At 40.0% G+C, this 26084-nt stretch overlaps 1 protein-coding gene across 3 annotated transcripts in view; it reads left to right on the top strand.

Moving 5' to 3' along the window:
* ATRN (attractin) overlaps positions 1-26084 on the top strand; it is a 165142-nt gene that overhangs the window by 74704 nt on the left and 64354 nt on the right. For all 3 annotated transcript variants that reach the window (XM_039479407.2, XM_010351810.3, XM_010351809.3), the window contains exons 9-19: positions 446-629; positions 1366-1520; positions 3160-3244; positions 10534-10754; positions 12417-12538; positions 13404-13542; positions 15143-15333; positions 18410-18629; positions 20147-20332; positions 20904-21137; positions 23706-23843. In XM_039479407.2, the coding sequence (XP_039335341.1) occupies positions 446-629; positions 1366-1520; positions 3160-3244; positions 10534-10754; positions 12417-12538; positions 13404-13542; positions 15143-15333; positions 18410-18629; positions 20147-20332; positions 20904-21137; positions 23706-23843 (1875 nt within the window). The remainder of the gene's footprint in view (positions 1-445; positions 630-1365; positions 1521-3159; positions 3245-10533; positions 10755-12416; positions 12539-13403; positions 13543-15142; positions 15334-18409; positions 18630-20146; positions 20333-20903; positions 21138-23705; positions 23844-26084) is intronic.

Here is a 26084-nt window from a genome sequence, read left to right as displayed (position 1 = left end):
GATCCTGTCACCTTAGCCTCCCTAGTAGCTGGGTCTACAGGCACGTGCCACCACTCCTGGCTAATTTTTAGTTTTAGTAGAGACAAGATCTTGCTATGTTGCCCAGGCTGGCCAATATAGCAGGCCTCAATTGATCCTCCCACCTCAGCCTCCCAAAGTGCTGGGATTACACATGTGAGCCACCTCGCCTCGCCCTGTAAGTCTTTAAATTTAGTTAATTCTTTTCCTACATGGCATATTCGAACATCAGAACATAGAATTGACTGGAATTAGGCCACATGGCTTTGTTATAAGTTTTAGGTGGCTTTCTTCTAAATATAAAGATAAAAAAAATTGTTATCAGGTCTCCTGAAATCCCTTTTCATGCCCTAAGCTCTTCGGGCATTTTCAGTAGTAGAGAGGAGGAGCCTGCCATGCTTGCCCTTATCTGTTTTTCTTTTTTCAGATAAGAATACATGGAGTATATTACACACCCAGGGTGCCCTTGTGCAGGGGGGCTACGGCCACAGCAGTGTTTATGACCACAGGACCAGGGCCCTATACGTTCATGGTGGCTACAAGGCTTTCAGTGCCAATAAGTACCGGCTTGCAGATGATCTCTACAGATATGATGTGGATACCCAGATGTGGTGGGTACTTTTTCTAGAGCTTTCACTTTAAGGTATAAATTCTGTAGTGGCAATTGTTGAGAAAATATTGTGCTTTTTGTTTTCATGCCTGGCAGATAATTCTGTTCAGCATTGTATAGAGAAATTGGGAAATAAACAGAGGGTAATAAAGTAGCTAGTATTTATTTTGTTGCATTATTCTGTAATCTGTAGTAGGTTGGTTAGAAAATGCTTGGAGTTTTTTAACAAATGTAAAGCTAAGTTGAGTTAAGAAATCATGTAATTATAAAGCAATAGTTTTTCTTCTTTTTCCTCACATATTTGATACCCTGCTATGGATACAGTTTTACATTCTGTCTGTCATAAAAATAATCATTTTTAGTAGCTATGCAGTACTCCATTTTATGGGTATGCTGAGATTGTGCAGGTGAAAGTTTTGGTTTCTTTGTAGTTTTTACCTTATTAAGAAAGCATTATGCATTAAGCTTCTGTTTATATTTCACATGATTTCTGCCCAGAAACTGGGTATTATATAGCCACAGGATATGAAAAATTTAAGGTTCTTAATATATTTTGCCAAAATTCTTAATGATCTTTAAAATGTATTGTTGAAAAAGTTACTTATATGCAGGGAAACGTGGAAGGATTTGTACATTTGGGTCTGGGGTTAATAAAATGGTTGTGCTTGCATTAGCAGATAGATAAATAGTCTTTAAAAACTAACCTTGTATTTATTATTTCTAAATAAACTCAAAAGGACCATTCTTAAGGACAGCCGATTTTTCCGTTACTTGCACACAGCTGTGATAGTGAGTGGAACCATGCTGGTGTTTGGAGGAAACACACACAATGACACATCTATGAGCCATGGCGCCAAATGCTTCTCTTCAGATTTCATGGCCTATGACATTGGTAAGTTTCCCAAAGCCATTTTAGCTTCAGGCATCATTTTGTATATAAGCAACATTTAAAAGGAGACTGAAAATATTGCCAGTTCAAAATGGTCAGACCATTTGAAAGAGGTCCAAATGATATTTTTTATATTCATTTGACTAATGTTACACATCTGATAAAAATTATTTCTACATTAAATTCTTTTTGAAATCACTCCTGTTAATTGCTTGAATGCTAATTTTTGAGGCTGAGTTGAGGTGTCTAGTTTCTCTTTTGTATGTTATGCCTACCTTGTAGCGTTACACAGTTGTAACCGTCAGCACTGTGTTAAAATTGGTTCATGTATTAGCTTTATCTCATTCCCTAGAAAACTGGTTTCATACATGGTCTTGGTGTGGTAATACACCAGACCAGAAGAGGGCAATATTTGTTCATGCAAAACCAATGCATACCAGATGGTCTCTTTCATAAAAATCATCAGATGTTCATTTTAAACAAATTATTATTTTTTTGATCATGGTAAAATACACATAAAATTTACCATCCTAACTATATTTGTATGTCTAGTTTGGTGAAATTAAACACATACATAATGTTGTACATCTATCACCACCATCCATCTTCAGAACTTGATCTTCATCTTTTAAAACTGAAACTCTATTTCCATTAAATGGTAATGTTCCATTTCTTCCTCCTCACAATGCCTAGCAACCACTATTCTACTGTCGTTTTTAACAGACATTTGTGTGCCAGCCACTTAGTTTGTACATTGAGAAGATCAGAGGAATAACTTAAAGCCCTTAGCCTCAAAGTAGAAGAGGTGGAGAAATGAGCAGACAATAGAATTGTATTTCAGGGTGTTTCATGCTGAAAAGAATATATGAGAGCACCTCTGAGTACCCGTTAAGTCATGGAGGGAACACCTTCTTGAGGAGGAACCATCCCTTCTGGATCCCTGGGGGCAGTAGGTGTCAGGTAGGTGAAGTTAGGCAGAACTCTCCAGGCAGAGGAAACCCATTTTGCAGAGACATATAGGTGGAAGAGTCCGGCACATATTTAGGGCTCAGAGAGTGAGACACTGAGTATGAGGTTGGCATAGTATAGCAGCATCCAGTTGGTATGAGATCCAGAAGAGAAGTTGCTAGTATGAGTCACAACAAAGGAAAATTAATCAATCTAGGGGATCTAGGAAAGGACTTTTAAAAAATTTCTAACATTTAAATTTTTTGCTGTTTTATTTTCTACCTGTATTTTTCCATTTTAGCCACTACATTTGAACAAATCAATATAGAAAAAAGTGGAAAATAATTATGAAACCCATATGTTTTATTGACATAAACTTTGTAGAATGTAAAATTTGCTTGCTTTAAAAAACATTTTGGTGGATCAAACTGATGGGCAGTCGGGTGAGTGATCCAGAGGTCATGGATTTGGGGTGTGTTTGCTAGTTAGAATTGCAGTATGATCCCACCTTTCTTTCATGCCCTGTTGCTCTGCTGCTGCTGCATTTTAACCCAGAAATATTGCTGTAACTGAGAAAATTGAGAGGCATGTTTTATAAAGTTCCCTTTATTGTAGTCTTCTTCCCAAAGAAAATATCACGTCCTGTTGATTAGAAATGGTAGTCCCTTCTGAAATATGTTTTTCTTTCTCCTAGCCTGTGACCGCTGGTCAGTGCTTCCCAGACCTGATCTTCACCATGATGTCAACAGATTTGGCCATTCAGCAGTCTTACACAACAGGTAATTGGAGAAGTGCTTGCTCCTTTTCTTTTGTGTTTAAAATGAAAATGAAGTAAAGTGAATTGCACTTACATATTATTCCCAAGATTCCTTCATCTCAGTAGATTTTTTACACGATTTTGTGGGTATAAATTTTCTGATTTATGTTTAAAATATTTGATATGGATATGAATTACTTCGAATGGCATTTTTATTGATCTGGTTTTGTTAGCACACAAGAGTGTGGGTGTGCTGTTTGGTGTGGTCTGAGTGCCTAGGGCAATAAAAATTACATGCATGTCATTGTCTTATGCTCTCTGTTATTGTTTGTGGTACTTAGGTTGTCAAGTTTCTAATAGTTGTATCTGAATCATAAGAAGTTTGGAAAAAAGGAGAGAGGGCACTTCAGATGTGGGATAAGATGGGAGAACAGAGGTGGAGAGATTATGAAGCTTAATGTAAATCAAGCCCTTAGGCTCTGGATAATCAGAAGTCTGCAGTTCATTGCATTGTATCACTCGAAAATGCTTGGCCCAAACTACCAGAGCTCTTCAAAAAATCAGTGCTTGGAGAAGTCTCAGTTAAATAAGGGAGATTCAGAGTGGCCACTCTACTTGTTCCTTACAGTGTGCTTTGAAGATTTTTAAGAAGTTAAACAGCCTAATCATGTTATTAATTTTTATCATTCAGTTTTGCTATTATTACTGCTGTCTACTTTCCCTTTTAAAATTCTAAGCCATATAAATCCTAAGGATGTTTAAGTGTTATAATGCCTGTATCATTTTACAAATTTTTCGGCTTTTGAGATTTCTGTTGTAATGATGAAAGACAGATGAGGTAATTTAACTTACATTAGGAAAGATGAAAGCCTGGGCATGGTGGCTCACGCCTGTAATCCTAGCATTTTGGGAGGCCTGGGCTGGCAAATCACTTGAGCCCAGGAGTTGTAGACCAGCCTGGCCAACATGGCAAAACCCCCATGTCTACTAAAAATACAAAAAAATTAGCTGGGCATGGTGGCAGGCGCCTGTAGTCCCAGCTACGCACAAGGCTGAGGCAGAAGAATCACTTGAACTCAGGAGGCGGAGATTGCAGTGAGCCAAGATTGTGCCACTGCATTCCAGCCTGGGCGACAGAGTGAGACTCCATTTCACACACACACACACACAAAGGCAAAGGTGAGAAAGTGACATATTTTGGAGATGTTGTGAAGGAAGAGTTGACACGATTTAGGAACTAGCTACTAGGAAAAAGTGCTATCTTTATAAGGTAATTATTTAGTTTTTTTAACAATGTATATGGTTTTACTTTGAGAACATTTGACAGAGACTAAAATGGAGGGATATCTGTCCACCTTGATCTTTTGAAGTATTATTGTAAATCATAATTTGGAATTTCCTCAGTACAGAAGACTCTTAAAGCTTTCTAGCAAGTGCCTCTTGAGATTTTCATCTGAAATGCAGTGGGACCATTTTGTCATTGTCTTGCCTGTGGGAGCCTGGCATCAGCTGTCTTCATTTTTGTGTTCCTAGTGTTCTCCTAGCACAGAATTTGGCACATAATAAACATTTGCTAAATGGAAGGTATTAGTACTGTAATAACTAGCAAACCAATGAATCTTTTATAAAACATTCTCAAGTTTTATTCAAACTCAGAGAAGAGAGAAATTGAGACTTTAACATAAAATGTAGTTTATCTGCGAGTCAGAATTGGGAATGCCTTGCTTGAGTTGTAATGTTTTTATTTTTATGCGATTCCAATGGTGTATTTGAACCCTGATATGTGAGTATCTGTATATGTGAGGCAGGATTGGGTAGGCAGCAGGGGACCCTGAGGGAGGCCATGTACTAAAAGGCCATAGTTTCAGTTTAATTTTATGAAATAATTTACTAAAAATAAACTTTAATTCACATTGTTTCTTCATGTTTTAAGTCGATCAATAGCATTGGGTAAGTTGTGCCTTCCTTGGTTGTCACTGAGGTTTTGAGGGAGGCAGGAAGAAGGTGGAGAGATGGCTGTGTCGCACCAGTGTGGCAGGAGATGTAGCTGTGCCTGTCCGTTGCCTGCTGCATGGGTCTCTGAGGGACCCTCCCCAGCTTTGCAGAGCCCCTGTGCAACCAGTTGTGTTCACAATTGCTGAGAACAACAACTGTACTGGGAAAAGGAGGTTACTTATTTGGTTTAAGCAACAAATTAACTAGTTGAATCCAGCCTGCTTAATGTGATAGTGAGTAAGCTGATAGCAAGGTTAAAAATGAAAACTGGCCGGGTGCAGTGGCTCAAGCCTGTAATCCCAGCACTTTGGGAGGCCGAGGCGGGTGGATCACGAGGTCAAGAGATCGAGACCATCCTGTTCAACAAGGTGAAACCCCGTTTCTACCAAAAATACAAAAAATTAGCTGGGCATGGTGGCGCGTGCCTGTAATCCCAGCTACTCAGGAGGCTGAGGCAGGAGAATTGCCTGAACCCAGGAGGCGGAGGTTGTGGTGAGCTGAGATCGCGCCATTGCACTCCAGCCTGGGTAACAAGAGCGAAACAGTCTCAAAAAAAAAGTAAAAATAAAAAAAAATAAAAATAAAAATGAAAACTGATATTCATTTTTTAGTTTTTGAAATCTGCAGTAGATATTTGAGATTAGGCCAGGCATGGCGGCTTATCCTGTTATCCCAGCATTTTAGGAGTCCAAGGCAGGAGGATTGCTTGAGCCCAGGAGTTTGAGGCTGCGGTGAGCTATGATGGAACCACTGCACTCCAGCCTGGGTGACAGAGTGAGACCCTGACTCAAAAAAATACATATTTCAGATTATAATTTATTTTCATTATTCACAACTCTATAAAGTAACTTTAAACACTGAATTTGTGAATATTGAATTATTGCTCCTAGGGGAAATACAGGGTTATGTTTCTGTAAACCTCTGATGACAACATTTTCATCAACCAGTCATTATATATAACTTTCTTTGATGTGTGTTTCTATTTAAAAACATCTTATTTAATATATATTCTTGATTTATTAACATTGAGCTCGCAGCCAGCGGCACTTTAACTCATTCCTGAACAAAGCTTATGTAATACATGTATTTTCTCAGTAAGGCTCTTCACAGCCTTCTTACACTTCTTACACTAGACAGCACTTCACCACTGCAGGGGGTGCCATTTTCAACAGTAGAAGCACTAACGTAAGGCACTAAATGCAAAAAACACAGCACTAGATACATCATGGAAGGGACATGTTTGTAGTATGACAGTTGAAACAAGAAGGGAGAGCATCTTCTTCTTTGACTTTAGCTGGGAATATGCATGTTTGTTAGCTCAAATTTTTTGCCATTCTGTGCACACATGCTAGTAAATGACCATGAAACTACTGCAAGTATTGATTTTGGAGTTAGAAATGGATTTTATAAGTAGGTGAGTTTGCAAATATGGAATCTATAAATATGGTCATGTGTCACTGAATGATAAATATACGTTCTGAGAAATGCATCCTTAGGTAATTTCATCACTGTACAAACATCACAGAGTGTACTAGGCTACACATCTAGGCAATATGGTATGACTTGTTGCTCCTAGCTGCAAGGCTGTGCAGCATGTTACTATACTGAATACTGTAGGTCATTATGATGCAATGATAAGTCTTTGTGTGTCCAAATGTATCTAAATGTAGAGAAGGTGCAGTGTGAAAGATAAAAAATTATATACCTGTACAGGCCACTTACCATGAAGCGAGGGAGTATGCAGGACTGGAAGTTGTTCTGGGGAGGTCAGTGAGTGAGTGGTAAGTGCACGTGAAGGCTTAGGATATTACTATACACTGCTGTAGACTTTGTAAACACTGTACCCATAAGCTACACTAAATTTATTTAAAATTTCTCTTCAGTAATAAATTAACCTTAGCTTACTAGATGACAACCATCATGTGTGCCATTCATCATTGACAGAAACATTGTTAGTGGCACCACATAAATAGAATGAGGATTGGCTGTCTTTTAAAGATGAAGACTTAATTTTTAAAACACAACCCCTATACAGTTATCACACGTTTAAAGTTAATAATTCTTTAAGCCAAGGGGTTGTGGCTCACGCCTGTAATCCCAGCACTTTGTGGGGGCCAAGGCAGGAGGATTGCTTGAGCCCTGCTGATTGCAGGAGTTCAACACCAGCCTGGGCAACACAGCAAGACCTCGTCTCTACTAGAAATACAAAAAATAGCTGGGCATGGCAGCACGTGCCTATTGTCCCAAATACTCTGGAGGTTGAGGTGGGAGGATTGCTTGAGCCCAGGAATTTGAGGTTGCAGTGAACTACGATGGTGTTGTTGCACTCCAGCCTGGGTGACAGAGCAAGACTCTATCTCAAAAAAAAAAAAAAAAAAAAAAAAAGTTATTCTTTAGTATCTCTCAGTGTCCATTCAGTGTTTACATCTCCTGTCTAATTTTTTTTTTAAAGTTTAATTTGTTCAACTCAATCCAAATAAGATCCATATGTTACAACTGATTAAAATGTCTCTGAAGTTTCTCTTGATCTATAGGGTCCCCATCCATCATTTCCCCCCTTATGTGTTAAAGAAACTGAGTCGTTTGTCCTGTAGAGCTCACTGTAGTCCAAATTTTGACTTTTTTTTCCTTTTTTTTGAGATGGAGTCTTGCTCTGTCACCCAGGCGGGAGTGCAATGGCGTGATCTCAGCTCACTACAACCTCCCCTTCCTGAGGTCAAGTGATTCTTCTGCCTCAGCCTCCTGAGTAACTGGGATTACAGGCACCCACCACTACACCCAGCTAATTTTTGTATTTTTAGTAGAGACGGGATTTCACCACATTGGCAAGTCTTGTCTCAAACCCCTGACCTCAGGCAATCTGCCTGTCTCAGCCTCCCAAAGTGCTGGGATTATCGGTATGAGCCACCGTGCCCAACCCAGATTTTGATTATTGTATCCTGGGCTTTCATATAACATATTGGTCTCTCTCCTAAACTTCCTACAAATTAGCTTGATCACATTCACTTCGCTGTTTTGGCAAGATCACTTCATAGGGTAGTTTCTTTTTCTTTACCGATTTTCAAAAATAATGAACTGATTTCTTAGCATTGTCCAAAGGTGACAAATTAGGTTCCTTTTCAGGGGGTGGGAGACACATATCATTATGAACTTATGGATTTAAAAATATTTTATGTGTTTCGATCTATTATAATTTGTATTTTTATTACATTTCAAACATTTTTCATCTTTAGCCAGCGAGGGCATCTTTATATTGGTTAGTTTTTGAGTTCATTTGCTACTACTGCAGTCTTCCTTTCTTTTCACTATAACAAGATCTGCTAGATTCATTGTGAACATTTCTTCATCTAGACATGAAATTTGTTTTTCTCTAAAAAGTTCTAGTCTTTAAGGGGTGAAAGGAAGGGGGAAAGAATGGTATTTAGATACCCACACTCTAAGCAGTAGTTGTATTCATTGCTACTGGGTGGGCCATTTGTTTCTAGGTCTTTTAAGAAGACAGGTTAAAGAGAAACTGTAGCATTCTTGTTTTTAAAAAGGAAAATGAATTATGTATGCAGGTTTGTGTGTTTGACCTTCTTGTTCCCTCAATAGATAAACAGCTACATTCTTTGAATACTTTTCTCTGCATTCCATTTTTCCCCACATGTAACAGTATATACTGAAGATCACTTCATAGAAGTATGTAGAAATTTTCCTCATTTCTTTTACATCTGCCTAGTATTTCATTATGTGGATGTACTATAGTTTATTGTATCCCCAATTGATGGACATTTGGGGGCTGTTTGAGTCTTTCGCTATTATCATTAATCCATTTATGACTAGCGTTCCATTATTGGAACACTAAGCTTGTGGGAGTTATTTATATTTTACTGCTCAAGGTCATCACCAAGATCTGAGTTTTCACAAAAAAATTTACCCTCCATCATAAATGGGTTAATGCTGTAGTGAATAGCCTCATGTGTACTTCTTTTTATATTTTTGATATTCTGTCTTTGTGATAGACCACTAGAAATGTGATTTCAGGTTCAAAAAGCAAGTGCATAGTTTTGTTAGAGCTTGCCAAATTCCGCCATAGGCTGCACCATTTTACATGCCCAGCAGTAGTATCTGAGAGTACCTGTTGCCCCACAGTCTCACCAATCCATATATTGTCAAATTTTTGTGCTTTTTTTTTTTTAAATTTGCTAGTCTTATAGGTGAGAAATGCTACCTTAGTATATTTTTAATTTGCATTTTTTCTTACACTGAAATTAGAACATCTTATATGTTTCAAGTCATTTGCATTTTTTTCCTGCAAACTGGCTAAAGCCCCCCTCTATGTTAGGGATAGTTCTTTTCCTGTGATATAAGTTGTAAATCTTTTTTTCAGAGCATATCATTTGTTTTTTTACTTTGCACAAAGCATTATTTTCATGTAAAAAGTCTTTTTAATTCATATAACCAGATTGTTCAGTCTCTTTTTCTCTACCTTTTGGATTTTAAGTCATTTTTTTCCCCACTCTCAGGTTATAGAGAAATTCACCCATTCTTCTAGTGCTTGTGTGGTTTCTTTTTTTCAGAAGGTGCTCTGATCCATGGGGACTTTATCCTGGTATATAGAGGAATAGATTCAGTTTTATCTTTTTCCATATGTTTAATAATCTTGATACCATTTAGTGAAGACTGTCTTTTCCCACTCATTTAAGATGCCACTTTTACTGTGTACCCAAATGTACATGTGTGTGCTTTTATCTGTTAATGATTGGGCTCATTCATGAACCAGTATGACACAGCTTTAATTACAGAGACTTTTAGCTGTCCTTTAAATTGGTACATTTTTATTTTTAATATTTAAAAAATGAAGATATAGAATTGCTATTTAGCATTACAAGATATTAGCATATTCTGACACTAAAATTTTCCAGGAACTCATGGTTAAAAGTCACCAGGCTGTCATAAGAACTTTTTAATACAGTAGCTGTGAAGAGTAGGCAGCTTATTGGAACTATTCTGGGTGATTATAGGCCAGGATGAAAGGATGGAATTTAGAAAGGAATGGAATAAGAATGGTTTTTAAGACGTTGAAAGATAATTTATGTAAGATTTGTTTGAAAATTGTCTGTAAAAAGTGTATCATGGTAGCTGGATGTGGTGGTGTGTTCCTGTAGTTCCGGCTACTTGGGAGGCTGAGGCAAGAGGATCTCTTGAGCCCAGGAGTTTGAGACCAGCCTGGGCAACAGAGTAAGACCCTGTCTCTTAACAAAACATAAAAGTATAGCATGCAATTGTTATCTAAGTCTCTGGTAAATTTCTTCTCTCCCTTTTTCCTCTTAGCACCATGTTTGTGTTTGGTGGTTTCAATAGTCTCCTCCTCAGTGACATCCTGGTATTCACCTTGGAACAGTGTGATGCACACCGGAGTGAAGCCGCTTGTTTAGCAGCAGGACCTGGTATCCGGTGTGTGTGGGACACAGGGTCGTCTCAGTGTCTCTCATGGGAGCTGGCAACTGATGAACAAGAGGAAAAGTTAAAATCAGAATGTTTTTCCAAAAGAAGTATGTTTTTTTCCTCTACTTAGATTTTAATGAATTTGAGACCTCATTTTATCTGAATTATGAAGGAACTTAGCATTTGTACACTTTTTGTGTTCTTATTATCCAAAATTATTCAGTAATAACTTGTACAAAGCATTTCTGGATGTTTGAAAATTGGTTTGTAAACATCTCGGATGGAAACATGCCATATGGCTCTTAGAAGGTCTGTGAATGATGAAGACATAACCTTCTTGGCATTGCATAGGCTTTGCCTACTGACTCCAGATCCTGGCTGCAGTTGCTCTGAGGCAGTGCCATCTGGCAGAACTTTATTTTTGATGATGGAAATGTTCTGTGTCTGGATTGTCCCCATATTGTAGCCACTATCCACATGGGGCTATCAAATACTCGAAATGTAGCTAGTGTGACTGAAGAACTGAATTTTTAATTTAATTTAATTTTAATTTTAAAAACATTTGTGACTATTGGCTACTATATTGGATACAGATCTGACATTAAGGATGAAATTAGGAGAGTCAGCTCAGAAAAGCCATGTTGAAGTAAATTATTTTGGTGGAGAGAAGGAGAGCTGCTCTCCTTGCAAAGTATTTTTGTCTAGTTTCTCTAGTTGGATACATATCAAGACAAGACAGTTAACTGAGGATGGGCAGTGATCCCTCTTCTAGAACCTCCCCTCATGGTTTCCAAGCTGGTTTCTTCCTTCTGCCTGCTTTACTTCCTGTCCTATATTGCTGAGACATAGAGAACAATACAATACAGTGAAGTGATGTATAAAAAGGTTCTATTTTATTTTACTTTATTTTGTTTTGAGACAGAATCTCACTCTGTCACTCAGGCTGGAGTACAGCAGTGCAATCTCAGCTCACTACAACCTCTGCCTCTCAGATTCAAGTGATTCTCGTGCCTCAGCCCGTAATCCCTGAATAGCTGAGATTATAGTCACCTGCCACCAAACCCAGCTAATTTTTGTATTTTTAATAGAGACGGGAGTTTCACCATGTTGGCCAGGCTGGTCTTGAACTCCTGATCTCAGGTGATCCGCCCACCTCGGCCTCCCAAAGTGTTGGGATTACAGGTGTGAGCTACTGCGCATAACCAGAAAATTCTTTAAAAGTAAGAATGTTTTCTCTATAAGATATTTATGTACACCAACTAATTTAAAGTATGTTGGCTGAATTTCTTATTAGTAGAATCGGTGTTGCAGTTAACTTGAGAGTTATGATGGATAGAAGCAGCTTTCATTCCTGTGTCCAAATTAGCCTTGCATTTATAACTGGGAGGAATGACTTGGTCTCCTGCAATATTTTGGCTCCTGGGCTGTTTTGATGTTCATTATATTACCAGTTGATTTTTTTTTTTTTTTTTTTTTTTTTTGGAAAGAAAAGTATTCAAAGAACCAGAATTTACTTTCATTATATCTTATAGTTGTTAAATTAACCTATTCTTGTTTTTACTTTCTGTGTAATTCTTTTTTGGGTACAAAATTATTTCTTTGGATTGTCTATTTCTAAATATTATTTTAACCAAAACATACCAAATATATTTTCCTGCCAATTTCACTCATTTTACTTCTTAATGATTGTCACAATTTTTTTTAACTTCAGTCTCTGATTGTGCTCAACTGAAGCTGTCCAAGTTGATGAGATTTTCTTTTCTTTATAGCTCTTGACCCTGACAGATGTGACCAGCACACGGATTGTTACAGCTGCACAGCCAACACCAATGACTGTCACTGGTGCAATGACCATTGTGTCCCTAGGAACCACAGCTGCACAGAAGGCCAGGTCAGAGACTGTTTCTTAAAGATTTCAGAAAAATCCTAATTTGTCATAGGTTTAGCTTTTACAGTGTATATGATATAAATAATGGCTCAGAGTTATTTTTCAAATAGGTTTAGATTTGGATTTTATTATCCCTGAGGTTTTCCTTTAGGAAGAGATGCTCTATACATCTTAATTCTAAGGGTCCTACTAACTCTGGGGATTTGTGTGTTGTGTTTTAGAAGAAGGTAAGACTGTTGTCCCTGTGCATGGCTGTGACTAAGTACTGGATCCTTGGTTTGAGGCATCTAACAGTGACCTCACTTTACCAGTACTTTAGCAAGTTAGGGCTTGAGACTGAGAGTGAGTCAAAGATATAGCGGCCCATATTGAACTGTGGAAATGACAGACTGCAAAATCTCCTTGTCTTATATCTTGGTTTGGCATAACTTCACTGCTCATCCTATATAGATTTTTAAATTGAAGTTATAAGATGACCCAGGCTTTTATAGTTTTTGACAGCTTTCAAGACTTTTTCTGTCAGGCTCATGCAGTTCTTAAAATAGAAAACTTTCAGACTTTTGAAGGGAGCATTTGAAAATAGCAAGTTCAACATTCTTATTTTACAGATGACCAGGTTGAGGTATGGTATTTAAAAGAGTGGGCTGCTTCCTTGCCAGTTAAAATCATGTCCTTGAGCAGAACATTCCATTACACTGTTCCTGCTGCAGAGCTGCTGCATTTTATTTGCTTACTTATTTATCTATCTCTCTACTTATTTGCGGTTTGCTTCCTCAATTAGATTTTGTTGTCTGTAGTATCCTATTGGTCCTCACCATAAATTCTCTCTGTGGATACAAGAGAAAAGCTTTTGTCCACTGTGTTCTAGATCTCCATTTCCAGGTATGAGAATTGCCCCAAGGATAACCCCATGTACTACTGTAACAAGAAGACCAGCTGCAGGAGCTGTGCCCTGGATCAAAACTGCCAGTGGGAGCCCCGGAATCAGGAGTGCATTGCCCTGCCTGGTAGGCCTTGCAAGGTCATCTTGGTGTGTGTGGGTCCAAGACTTCACCTCATTTCCCCCAACACTGTGCAGCCTAGGTTGAACCTAGGAAAGTGGAAAAGCTAATTCTGTCCATTCATCCCCCGTACCAGTATGATGAGGTTTTTTGCTTTTAACTAAAATGCAGTTCTTAAAGTATTTGCTCTTATTGTCCTTTGAAATAAAGTGAAACATCCTTCACTGCTCTGGAGAATTGAGTGACACCTTGGTTTTGTATCACTGGGCTGGCTCCTTGCCTCTTCCCCATCCACCTTTGATAACCTGGGACTAGAACACAGTGTCTCAGCAGCCAGTCTGCTGAGCACTTTATGGAGAGTACTTCTTATTAACCACTGGGATTTGGTTGTTGGCACCTGCTTATGGGCCTCCCCTGAGAAGGACAGGATAGATACTTCCGTCAGCAGCACCTTCTTGGGGTGATCTCCAGCCCTGAAGACCTCAACATATGCTACTTCTGAGGTTCAGGATAATGAGTTCAGGGCCTGAGACCAGCCAGCCATGACCAAACCACTGTGATATATTTGTTCAACCAGGATGATCCAGGAAGGGGAACTTCCCTTGACTCTGTACAACATCTGAGCTTGTTCAGGGAAGTTGGCTTGGACTAAGTCCTTTTTGAATGTCCCTTGGAAGTTTTTGATTCAGCTTGTAGAGTGGGACTTTTTTTCTTTATCTCAGTGTGTCTTAAACTTTAATATATAGGAAAACACCTGGGAATCTTGCTAAAAGGCATATTCTGATGCAAGCGTGGGATGGGGCCGAGAGTGCATTTTATCTAGTTGACAGCGCTACACTGTGAGGAGCAAGTCTTTGTCTTTTCCTAAACAATCTCCTTCCCGTGCTACCTTTCATTTATCTTAGTGACTGTTACTGTTAATGAGCGTTGTTGATGTCTCCAAGGTACTTTGGTTCTGGTGAAGTTGCTCTGTTCTTTCACTGTCTTCCAGAAAGCATTCATAGCTTCTGTGCAGTACCTCGTGTGGGTTCAGGATGATCACAGGTGGCAGATTACAAGCTTGCCTTGTATGCTATAGCCATATCACTTGGGTTGTGTCCCAAAAAGGACCATCTTACCTCACTTTTGGGTTGCTTTGTACACTTGATTGTACCTTCCACCTGATGACATGAAAACAGTGTAGCTTTTGGAGACTATAGATTTATTAATTCCTCAATTCGTTTCCATTCTTACAGTTTTTACATGAGCCTTCCAGTATGCATATTCATTTGTTTGCTCTTCACTTAGGATTTTAGTTTTCTAATTTTTCTTCGGAAGGAGGTATACCAGTCTAATACTGGCACCAAACTGGTGTTTTCCTCTAAGATACAGGAGAAGTGACCTCAGTGCTTTTTAGGATTCAGGAGATACGACTAGTAAACATTTTTAAATTCTTGTATTCTGCATTTGGTCCTTAATAATGTGTCAGAGGCTCCCACATCCTAATGAAGTACCTGGAATTTAAATTAGAAAGGCCATTTTGGTATTCAATAATTTGAACTAATAATATGGTAGTTTTGTCTGATTTCTAAAACTTTCTTTTTTTCTCTTCTCCCTTTAATGAAAGAAAATATCTGTGGCATTGGCTGGCATTTGGTTGGAAACTCATGTTTGAAAATTACTACTGCCAAGGAGAATTATGACAATGCTAAATTGTTCTGTAGGAACCACAATGCCTTTTTGGCTTCTCTTACAACCCAGAAGAAGGTAGAATTTGTTCTTAAACAGCTGCGAATAATGCAGTCATCTCAGAGCATGGTGAGTTAAAATCCTTAAATTTAAGTTTCTGATATCCACCTTTCTACCAAGGGCATGACTGCAGCTTGCATGTGGAAGGCTGTGGACATGTGTGATGTGCTCGGCAAGAGGAAGAGTGCTGGCAAATGCAGCCTGAGGGACTGTGGGACTGCGCTGTCACTCTTCCTCTAATGCCTTGTTTATCTGGAAGTTTTTAATACTTTGTATATATAAGATCTGTGAATAATTATATGGGGATGAATTCTAACATGTATATGTGCACATACTCTGGTAACATCAGTAGATGATTTCATACCTGTTTTACCTCGATTCTGCTAGGGGAGAAGGGAGAGGTCACTGCTAATTAGCTAGGTTGGATTAAGCTACCTGAGTTCCTTGGAGTTAAGGTATTATAATAGTGCATAATACTGTATAATTACCACTGTATAAATATAATACTGTATAATTATAATGCACACCAAGAAATGTGCATCTCCTTGGGTTTTTAATAGCTCAGCCATCTCAGAACAAGAGAGCACCTTCGTGTCAAGAGTTTCTGAGCTCAGAAAGGCTCAGGTTATCTTTGTCCACCTGGTGCTCTCAGGCAGCTTATAGTCGATATTCCATGATCACATTTTGTCATTTTTAGTCCGAAGTCATAAACTGTGATCCTACCCTCAGTTAAGTAGACTCATAGAACAAAGCTCCTTTAGCAGTGTCAGCTGAGGTACAGAAATGTTTAGTGTAAATGTTCTTGTCAAGCGGGGAGGAGTTGTGGACACACTTCCCTTGGGTACAGCCTTCTTCATGTGAAGGTATGGAAATGTGGCCTGGGTCTTGGCTTTTTTGGCCTTTGTGTACTGCCTAAAGGGCCATTCTGAGACGAGTAGGAGGTGCTCTGTATTTACTTTTCTCCAATTTGTCCCTTTCTTCAGTGTGACTTTGATAGGGTATGGAATAGCGTATGGACATTTAAACATTGATGATGCATTCTTAGTGTGTTTACCTCAGGCTATCGTGAGCACACTTGATGTTTCATAATATTTTGATAGCTTTTTCAGATTTCAGAATCTCCATTGGGGACTGTCTCTGTTGTTTGTCTATGTCTTCCCACCTCCAAATGTGGGTCTCTTTCAGCATTCCATCCTCGGCTGGCAACTGACCTTTCCTATAGTCATTCACTGTCTAAGAAAATGTTTGGCGTCCATCTTTGCTCATTACCCTGGCATCTCTAACAATGACTCTTGAGTCCACAGAAGCTAGAAAGGTTCAACCAGGTGGCCACAGATATACTTCTAGTACCTTTTTCTCTCTTTCTTAGGTTTTTCTAACTCTAAATGTTTCCGGGTATTCTAATCTGTGGTGGCTACATTTATGAAACAGAAATTCACAGTCTTAATGACAAGACTCACAGATGAGAGACAACTGAAGTGTAATGTCCTTCCACAGCTATACCACTAGATGTAGCCAGTCAGTACAGCCCAGATTTTTATGGAAAAAAAGGCAAGGGCACCTAGCCTAGCCTTTAGGACAGTTATTGGCTGGTAGGAAGCTGTAAGAAGGTGACCCCTGAAGGTGAGAAGGAGTAAATTAGGATGTCAAAGAGGGAACGGCTTCCTGTGCATTAATTTGTGCCCCAACGTGTGAGATGTAGAGGGAGATGATTAAGGGAATGGCTCTTTGAGTGAGCTGCAGGTAAGTTTGCGTGGCTGGCTACAGGCTGGATGGGATGGGATTGTTATAGTTGGGCCTCAAGAAGGGACCAAGGCCAGATCCTGAGAGGCTGTGGCTACAAAAGTAATGGATTTGGATTTTATCATGAAGGCAAAAAAATTATTGAAGGACTTTTAAAAAGTATTTTTAATTTTCTTTCTTTCTTTTGGAACTATTTCTTTTAGGTCTTCTATTAGGCATGTGTATATTTTCCTCTCAAAAATGGAAATAGGCCAGATGTGGTGGCTTATGCCTATAATGTCAGCACTTTGGGAGGCCAAGGCAGGAGGATTGCTTGAGCCCAGGAGTTCAAGACTAGCTTGGGCAACATAAGGAGACCCCATCTCTACAAAAAGCTTTTTAAAAAAATTAGCCAGGCATGGTGGCACATGCCTGTAGTTCCAGCTACTTGGGAGGCTGAGGCAAGAGCGTTGCTTGAGTCCAGGGGTTTGAGGCTGCAGTAAGCCATGATCATGTCATTACATTCCAGCACAGGCAAGAGAGCAAGACCCTGTCTCAAAAGAAAATAAAGAGTGGGGGAGATACAGTATATCTTTTGTTTTATAACTACCAAAATTAGGAATACTTATCATTTCTGGGCTAAACTTTATATTTTGATTTTTAAAACTTTTTAAAAATTGCAATGAGAAGGAAATTTCAGAAAAGCAGAAGACAGACTATCCCAGGTGTCACTGTCTTATTATTCCCTATAAAATCCAGTGCCAGGGTGGTTGAATGGATAAAGCAAATGTGGTATAAGTTGAATATCCCTTATCTAAAATGCTTGGACAAGGAATGTTTTGAATTTTCATTATACTAACCAGTTCAGCATCCTAAATCTGGAAATCCAAACTATTCTGATGAACATTTTCCTTCAGCATCATGTTGGCACTCAAAAAGTTTTAGATTTTGGAGGGTTTTGGATTTTGGATTAGGGATCCTCATCCTGCATTTGGGAATAGCCTCATAGCATTTGTCATAGCATATCGACATTTCAGAACTTGATTATTGCTTATTTTTTGATATATTATCTTCTCTGAGCTACCTTTTTATCCTTTATAAAATGGCCATATTAAAATGATGATCTATCCTAATCTACCATGGCTGAATCAAGGGATAGAGAGGTTTTCCTGTGTCTGTGGGGTATACTTGGTGGTTTTTATCTAGAACCTTGTTTTGATCAAGATATTGACTGTATTCAGGCCATGCACGGTGGCTCATGCCTGTATTCTCAACACTTTGAGAGGCCGAGGTGGGAGGATTGCTTGAACTCAGGAGTTTGAGACCAGCCAGGGCAACATGGCAAGACTCCATCTCCAGAATTAAAATAAATAAGTAAAAAAGATGCCAGTTATATTCATAGTTGTGTCTCTTTTGCCTTTAGTCCAAGCTCACCTTAACCCCATGGGTTGGCCTTCGGAAGATCAATGTGTCCTACTGGTGCTGGGAAGATATGTCTCCATTTACAAATAGTTTACTACAGTGGATGCCATCTGAGCCCAGTGATGCTGGATTCTGTGGAATTTTATCAGAACCCAGTATTCGGGGATTGAAGGCTGCAACCTGCATCAACCCACTCAATGGTAGCGTCTGTGAAAGGCCAGGTAAGTTCATGGGTGAATTAGGTGCTATTCAGAGTTTATTGTGAGAGAAACCATAGGAGTCATAGGTTATTGTTGAGATGTGTGAAAGTAGTCAGATAACAGATGAAGTATTCATTTCAATCATGCAAAACAGAGTATAACCCAGATTTCAGAAGCAGAAGGAAATATTCTGGGACTCTGAATACTTTTAATTATAAGCAAAACCAAAAATAACGCTACTTAAAGAAATTAATATTCTAATTAACAATGAGATTGATAGGTTTATTGACCATAAAAAGTATTGAGAATTGCTCTGAAAGGTAAATTTATTGGTGTTGGCAGAAAAATGCTGTGGAAGAAAAAACAATAAATGGAAAATAAAAAGAAAAGATTAGTAAAGCAAGCAATTCACTACTGGGACAATGTTTAGAAAGATAGTGTCAACAGGGAGAAAAATGATGAGAGCAGTTCTGTGACCGAGGATGGAAGCAACCCAGAACTGCGTGAGATCTGTGGGAGAGTACTGAGCAGACAGACACTTGGAATAGTTTCACAGTATTCAGTCTCTCTGGGCTACATTTTGGCTCACTAGAGGCAGGCCGGGGTAGCTGCTGCAGCATGTAAACAACTCAAAATGAGCCTCCTCCTCCTGCAGAGGAACTCACAAGCAGTTGGTGGAATTTGGGTTATTTTGGGAGGCTCGATTCCATTTGCATTGTGTCCAGTTTTGGGAAAGTACTTTAATTTGTCTGAGGAATACAGAGCTGTAGAAGAGAATTCATGCCATCGTAGAAGTCACATTAAAATATGATTTCTATACTTCTCTAGGGGAGCTGCCCAGCAGGCTATTGGAATTCTGAATACTTTGGTGAATTTAATGAATGCTGGGATCCTTCTTCCCTCCAAAATTGCAAACATAAGGTTTTACATATTCAAGTGGATTGTAAAACCCCTAAAGTTCATCCTGCACCCCCAAATTCTAAGGGGCTTACAGCCCTACTTTTATGAAAAGATTCAGTGTTTCCTCATCTTTGTCTTTAATGCTCTAAGAAAATTCATTTTTTCCGCAAGTATATAAATGCACTTGACTAAACAGTACCAGATGACTTTTATTGTTTTCTGTTTTCTTTCACTTAATTGATTTCATGGCATACTAATGGATCATCACCCACATTTGAAGTCTTGGCTGGGTGCAGTGACTCACACCTGTAATCCTAGCACTTGGGGAGGCTGAGGCAGGTGGATCACAAGGTCAGGAGATCGAGACTGTCCTGGCTAACACGGTGAAATCCTGTCTCTACTAAAAGTACAAAAAAGTAGCCAGGTGTGGTAGCATGTGCCTGTAGTCTCAGCTACTCAAGAGGCTGAGGCAGGAGAATTACTTGAACCTGGGAGGCGGAGGTTACAGTGAGCTGAGATCACACCACTGCACTCTAGCCTGGGTGACAGAGCAAGACTCTGTCTCAATAAAAGAAAAGTCTTTGACCTTAGCAGACATGTTGGCAGCTCTAAGTGTCTCTCTTGGATTTAATTCCCAGCAAACCACAGTGCCAAGCAGTGCCGGACGCCATGTGCCTTGAGGACAGCGTGTGGAGAGTGCACCAGTGGCAGCTCTGAGTGCATGTGGTGCAGCAACATGAAGCAGTGTGTGGACTCCAATGCCTACGTGGCCTCCTTCCCTTTTGGCCAGTGTATGGAGTGGTATACGATGAGCAGCTGCCCCCGTAAGTGAAAAAGGGAGCCCTCGGCATTCATCCACGCCCTCTTTGTAGGCAACAACTCTGCCATGGGGCAATGCTCTCAGCCTCTGAATGTTTTAAAAATAAAACTGCACATGACCTCTGCTCAACCTGTCCAGAGATTGCCATCAAGACATTGCTGCCTGACAAGACCCTTCATACAGAATTGGGCACATTGACACAGTAAATAAATGTAGGGTAGATCACAGAGTACAGAAATAACTTGCCTAACTTCAGTGTCATATTGCTCAGTCCATGTAATATCTCCATATCTGAATTTCCTAATTATTGTAAAGTAAATGCTTTCCAGTAGATAACCTCTAAGGTCTCTTTTGTCTTTAGCATCCTGGGATTGAGAGAAGAGGAGGGGTAGTCTCTGTTATGTACTGGGCAAAGTACTGGGCTCTTTAAATTCATTCATTATCTCTTAAATAGTCAAGATAGAATAGGATTTTTGACTCATGCCAGTTGAATAGTCTGTTAAAGAAAAATGTAATTTAAATACAGTGAATTCAGATCTACCTGTGATAGTCAATTGCAACTTTTTTTTTAATAGCTGAAAATTGTTCAGGCTACTGTACCTGTAGTCATTGCTTGGAGCAACCAGGCTGTGGCTGGTGTACCGATCCTAGCAATACTGGCAAAGGAAAATGCATAGAAGGTTCCTACAAAGGACCAGTGAAGATGCCTTCACAAGCCGCTACAGGAAATTTCTATCCACAGCCCCTGCTCAATTCCAGCATGTGTCTGGAGGACAGCAGATACAACTGGTCTTTCATTCACTGTCCAGGTAAGATGCCTTGCATATCCAAGTTCAGGTATTTCACTGCTTATTTATGAAGAATAAAACCTTGAAAGCTGCGTTGTGTATATAAAGCTCCCTCCTCTTTGCCCTTTCTCTTCCTCTTAATGGTTGGTATAAGAAGAAATTGACCAGAAGCTGGTCCAAGGCCTGACCTGGACCTGCTGGGAGTGGTGGTGGGTTCCTAAGAAACCAATTCTGTGAAATTATCCTTTGATTTGGACTTGAAGTGACGACTCCGCAATGTATCTAGAGCAATTGGGAGAGGATGGACAGGTGCAAAGACTCCTCAGAGATAAGTGGGCAAGAAATTCTCTTAAGAGCCTGTCAGACAGAACCATTGACAACAGGGCTGTTTGTGAGGACTTTGTAAGGGAAAGGCCACTGTAAACAAAGGTAAAAGACAAGAGACAGACTTGGAGAAAATATTTGCGGTGTATGTAACAACTGATGATCATCCAAAATATGTAAATTCCCACTGTCCAGGGAAAAAATAAAAAACTAAATGTCAGCCCAACAGAAAAAGTCGTTACTGGAGATAAAGAAGCCATTCTCAGAAATGGAAATAGAACAGGAATATGTAAAATAACACCAGAAACCAGTTTTTTGTCTACTAAACTGGATCAAATTTTCCATGTTCCCTTTTTTTCATACTAAGATTTAGGGGATCTACAATTCTGTTTTTAACCTAGGAGTTAACTTTTTAATGAAATATTTAAATCTGTGCTTTTTCGTTAATATCAAGAATATATCAGCTGGGCGCGGTGGCTCACGCCTGTAATCCCAGCACTTTGGGAGGCTGAGGCGGGTGGATCACGAGGTCAAGAGATCGAGACCATCCTGGTCAACATGGTGAAACACCGTCTCTACTAAAAATACAAAAATTAGCTGGGCATGGTGGCGCATGCCTGTAGTCCCAGCTACTAGGGAGGCTGAGGCAGGAGAATTGCTTGAGCCCAGGAGGCGGAGGTTGCGGTGAGCCGAGATCGTGCCATTGCACTCCAGCCTGGGTAACAAAAGCAAAACTCCGTCTCAAAAAAAAAAAAAAAAAAAAAAAAGAATGTATCTGGTAAAAGGACAACCTAGACAATGGGAACAAATATTTACAAATTATTTCTCTAGTAAGAATCTAATGTCCAGAACATATAACTCTTAAAACTCAACAATAAAAAGACAACCCAATTAAGAAATGGGTAAAGGATTTAAATAGACATATGTCCAGAGAAGAAATACAAATGGCCAATAAGCACATGAAATGATATTCACTGTCATTCATCATTAGAGAAATGCAAGCCAAAGCCACAATGAGATACCATTTTACACCCACTGAGATGGCTATAATAAAAAAAAACAAGCCATAACAAGTATTGGCAAGGGTATGTAGAAATTGGAACTCTCATGCATTGCTGCAAGTTGGCAATGGACCCGGGTACCTGGGTGCATTTAGCATGTTCCTGGGTGTGCTAAGTGCCTCCCAGCCTTAGGTGGTAGGGCCATCTAAAGATAGCTGGCACATTGCCTTGAGTTTTTTTGCTTTCTTCCTTTTTCTTTTTTTTGAGATGGAGTTTCATTCTTGTTGCCCAGGCTAGAGTGCAATGGCGCTTTCTCGACTCACTGCAACCTCTGCCTCCCGGGTTCAGGGGGTTCTCCTACCTCAGCCTCCCGACCACCGCTGGCTAATTTTTTGTATTTTTAGTAGTGACGGGGTTTCACCATATTGGTCAGGCTGCTCTCGGATTCCTGACCTCAGGTGATCCATCCACCTTGGCCTCCTAAAGTGCTGGGATTACAGGCCTGAGCCACTGCACCCAGCCGAGTTTTCTTTCAAACACTTAAATACTAACATTCCCCCCTAGAGTTCTATAGTGCACAGCCTGTGCAGCTGTCCTGAGCAGTCCTCAGAGGTCCAAGCTTCACATACCTTTCTAGTTGTAAAGTCCTATGTCCATTAGGAGTCTTAGTAATCCCACTTGTGGAAATGTTTATCTGTAAAGATGGTTATTTTTCTAATAATGAAAAATGTAAAGCAAACTAAACGTTATAAGGGAATTGATTAAATAACTGTTAAGATTCATCAAAATCATTGTGCCATTTAAAGTTTTGTTTATAATTAATGTGGTAAAATAATTGTCATCTAAGTTAAAAGAGAAAAGTGAATATTAATATGCACATAATTGTGTAATACTATATAGAAAAATACCAGAAGAAAAGATATCAAATGTGAACAGTGGTCTCTAGGTGGTTGGATTGTATACGATCTTTCCCCATTCTTCTGTTTTTTAAATATATTATCATGAGCATACATTATTTTTTACAATAAATAACAAGAAACATTTTTTTAATATCACTATGGGCTTTCACCTTGCTGTGATACATTTCAGTTTTCCTGGACTAGCTCATTTTTGATATTTTTATCTTATTCCTCAAATTAGTTTTTAGTGGGCCAGTTTTGGTGATTTATCAAAGATAACTACAGAGATAGTTGCAGATAAATCTTAGTGAACTTACTCTGTGGAGTTCTATAGGACAGACCCCTGGAAACTCTTTTTCTTCTAGCTTGCCAATGCAATGGCCACAGTAAATGCATCAATCAGAGCATCTGTGAGAAGTGTGAGAACCTGACCACGGGCAAGCACTGTGAGACCTGCATATCTGGCTTCTATGGTGATCCTACCAATGGAGGGAAATGTCAGCGTAAGTCAAAAAGGTTTACTCATGGCAAATCGGTGTGGAATGCAAAACTTCTATTTGACTTGAATAGCTACCAGGGAAAAGCCACTTTGTTTTGAATACCGCATTTCTTATTAAGTCATACTGGTCAGAAGCTCAGCTGAGCTGGAAGAAAGAACCAAGGTTTCAGAGTAGCTGGTTAAAGCAACAAGCCAAAAATATTAGAGTTAAGCCTTTGACCACATTCTGCAGTGGTATAAGCAAGGGGCCAAAGCCAGAGAAAGTGCCAACTTCCCCTGTTCCCTTTTCCCCGGTTGAACAGGGACAGGTCAATAATCAGGGATCAGCTCAGACATGGGGGTATTGGGGCTTATCTCACTGAGGAGAGAGCCCCAAACAAAAGGTTCCAGCAGTATATGGAGCCTAAGGTTGTAAGGAGGGCAAGGCATAGGGGCTAGGAGTGGGAAAGCCCTGGGTTGGAGTCAGAGTTGGGAAAGTGTCTTCCGAATTCCCCCTCCTCCCCCCATAAAGAGGCCTTGGGGCCTGAAGGAGACCTCAGCCCAAAGCCTCAGCTAAGAAGCCTAGGAATAAAGGCTCCAGGGCTAGGAATATAAAATATGTGAAGGAGCCTGACCCATGATGTGGGCCTGAGGCCTTGACTGCAACTCTCTCAGAGCCCCACACTCAGGCCCCGCCCCAGGTATGCTATGGGGAGGGCAGCCGGGTAAAGCCCGTGTCATTGCCTATGGTCAGGCCTGAAAAACCCCACACAGGCTTTTTAACCAGGAGCCAGACTCCTCAATACTTCTACTGTATTTTAAAGATTTAAGTAGTCCCATGTTCAAGGAGGAGGTTGCAGTGAGCCGAGATAGCGCCATTGCACTCCAGCCTGGGCGACACGGTGAGACTCCATCTCAAAAAAAGAAAATAGTCCCATGTTGGTCGGGCACAGGGACTCACACCTGTAATCCCAGCACTTTGGGAGGCCAAGGTGAGTGGTTCACTTGAGATCAGGAGTTTGAGACCAGCCTGGCCTATTTGGTGAAACCCCATCTCTACTAAAAATACAGAAGGTAGCTGGACGTGGTGGCAGACGCCTGTAATCCCAGATACTTGGGAGGCTGAGACGTGAGAATTGCTTGAACCTGGGAGGCAGAGGTTGCAGTGAGCCAAGATCACACCACTGCACTCCAGTTTGGGCAACAGAGTGAGACTCAGTCTCAAAAAAAAAAAAAAAAAAAAAATAGTCCTGTGTTTCCCCAATTATGTCACATAGAAGCCTGTAAGCAATAGAGCATTTTATTATGAGAACAAAAATTTTGACACGTGATACCAATGAACTGCATTTTTAATTCTAGTTTCCAACTAAAAAACATAATACATCCTGTAGTTGAAAGACTGTTCAGAGTTCTGAGCAAGAAAAATAAATAACACAGGGAACTCTCTACCTCTCTACCTACTCCCTAGATCCCAACTCCAGACTCTTTGGCATGGTCCTTCAGAATCTGATCCAGGACCAGCCAGGAAAGAGGCAGTGTTCTAGCTGTATGTCTGTTACTGTCCCTGGGGTTCAGCTTCCTCATAATAATGGGGTGGTTGTTGAGATGAAAGCAGTCAGAGCAGTACATGACACATGTTCTACAGGACACTAGTCAACACTCAGTAGATGTGGACAATTCTTATTACCCTTCTAATGCCATTCCCACTACTCCTAAGTAAAAGTTCTTGCTCAAAGTAAAAGGTACTCAGTAAAAATATTTTCCCCACTCTTTGTGAATAGACTTTATCCATTAGACAGTAACCAGAGTATGTAACAGAGTGGTAAGAGTGTACAAGGCATTGTACAGGTGTATCATTAAATATCTGTGAAGCATCTCTAGAGTGCCAGGTGCTAGGTGCGGGGACACAGAGCTGCTGCCCCCAGAGAGGCACTCTGGAAGTGACTGTCCTCTGAGGGAGGGCTGGTCTTGGCCGAGGTGCCTTGTCCACAATGGCCACATTTGGAATCACTGCAGGACTCAGAACCAGGATCCAGTGCCAAGGTCAGTACTTTAGGGGCCCTCTAAAGATACAGGTTCTTTTATTATCCCCAAGATTAAGTAAACTGCCCAATGATATGTGGACAAGCTGAGAACTATGTCCAGTCCATGCTGACCTTAACTACTGGGCTAGTTGTACTTCCAGATGCCACTATCTCCACATCTGCAGCTGCCAATTGGAAGCATCACATCTTCCTCTGTGAGATCTACAGGGCCTGAGTACCAT

Source organism: Saimiri boliviensis, chromosome 9 (assembly GCF_048565385.1).
Source record: "Saimiri boliviensis isolate mSaiBol1 chromosome 9, mSaiBol1.pri, whole genome shotgun sequence".
NCBI lineage: Eukaryota > Metazoa > Chordata > Mammalia > Primates > Cebidae > Saimiri > Saimiri boliviensis.
Note: the sequence above shows the minus strand (reverse complement) of the source record. Positions and strands in the feature narration are given on the sequence as shown.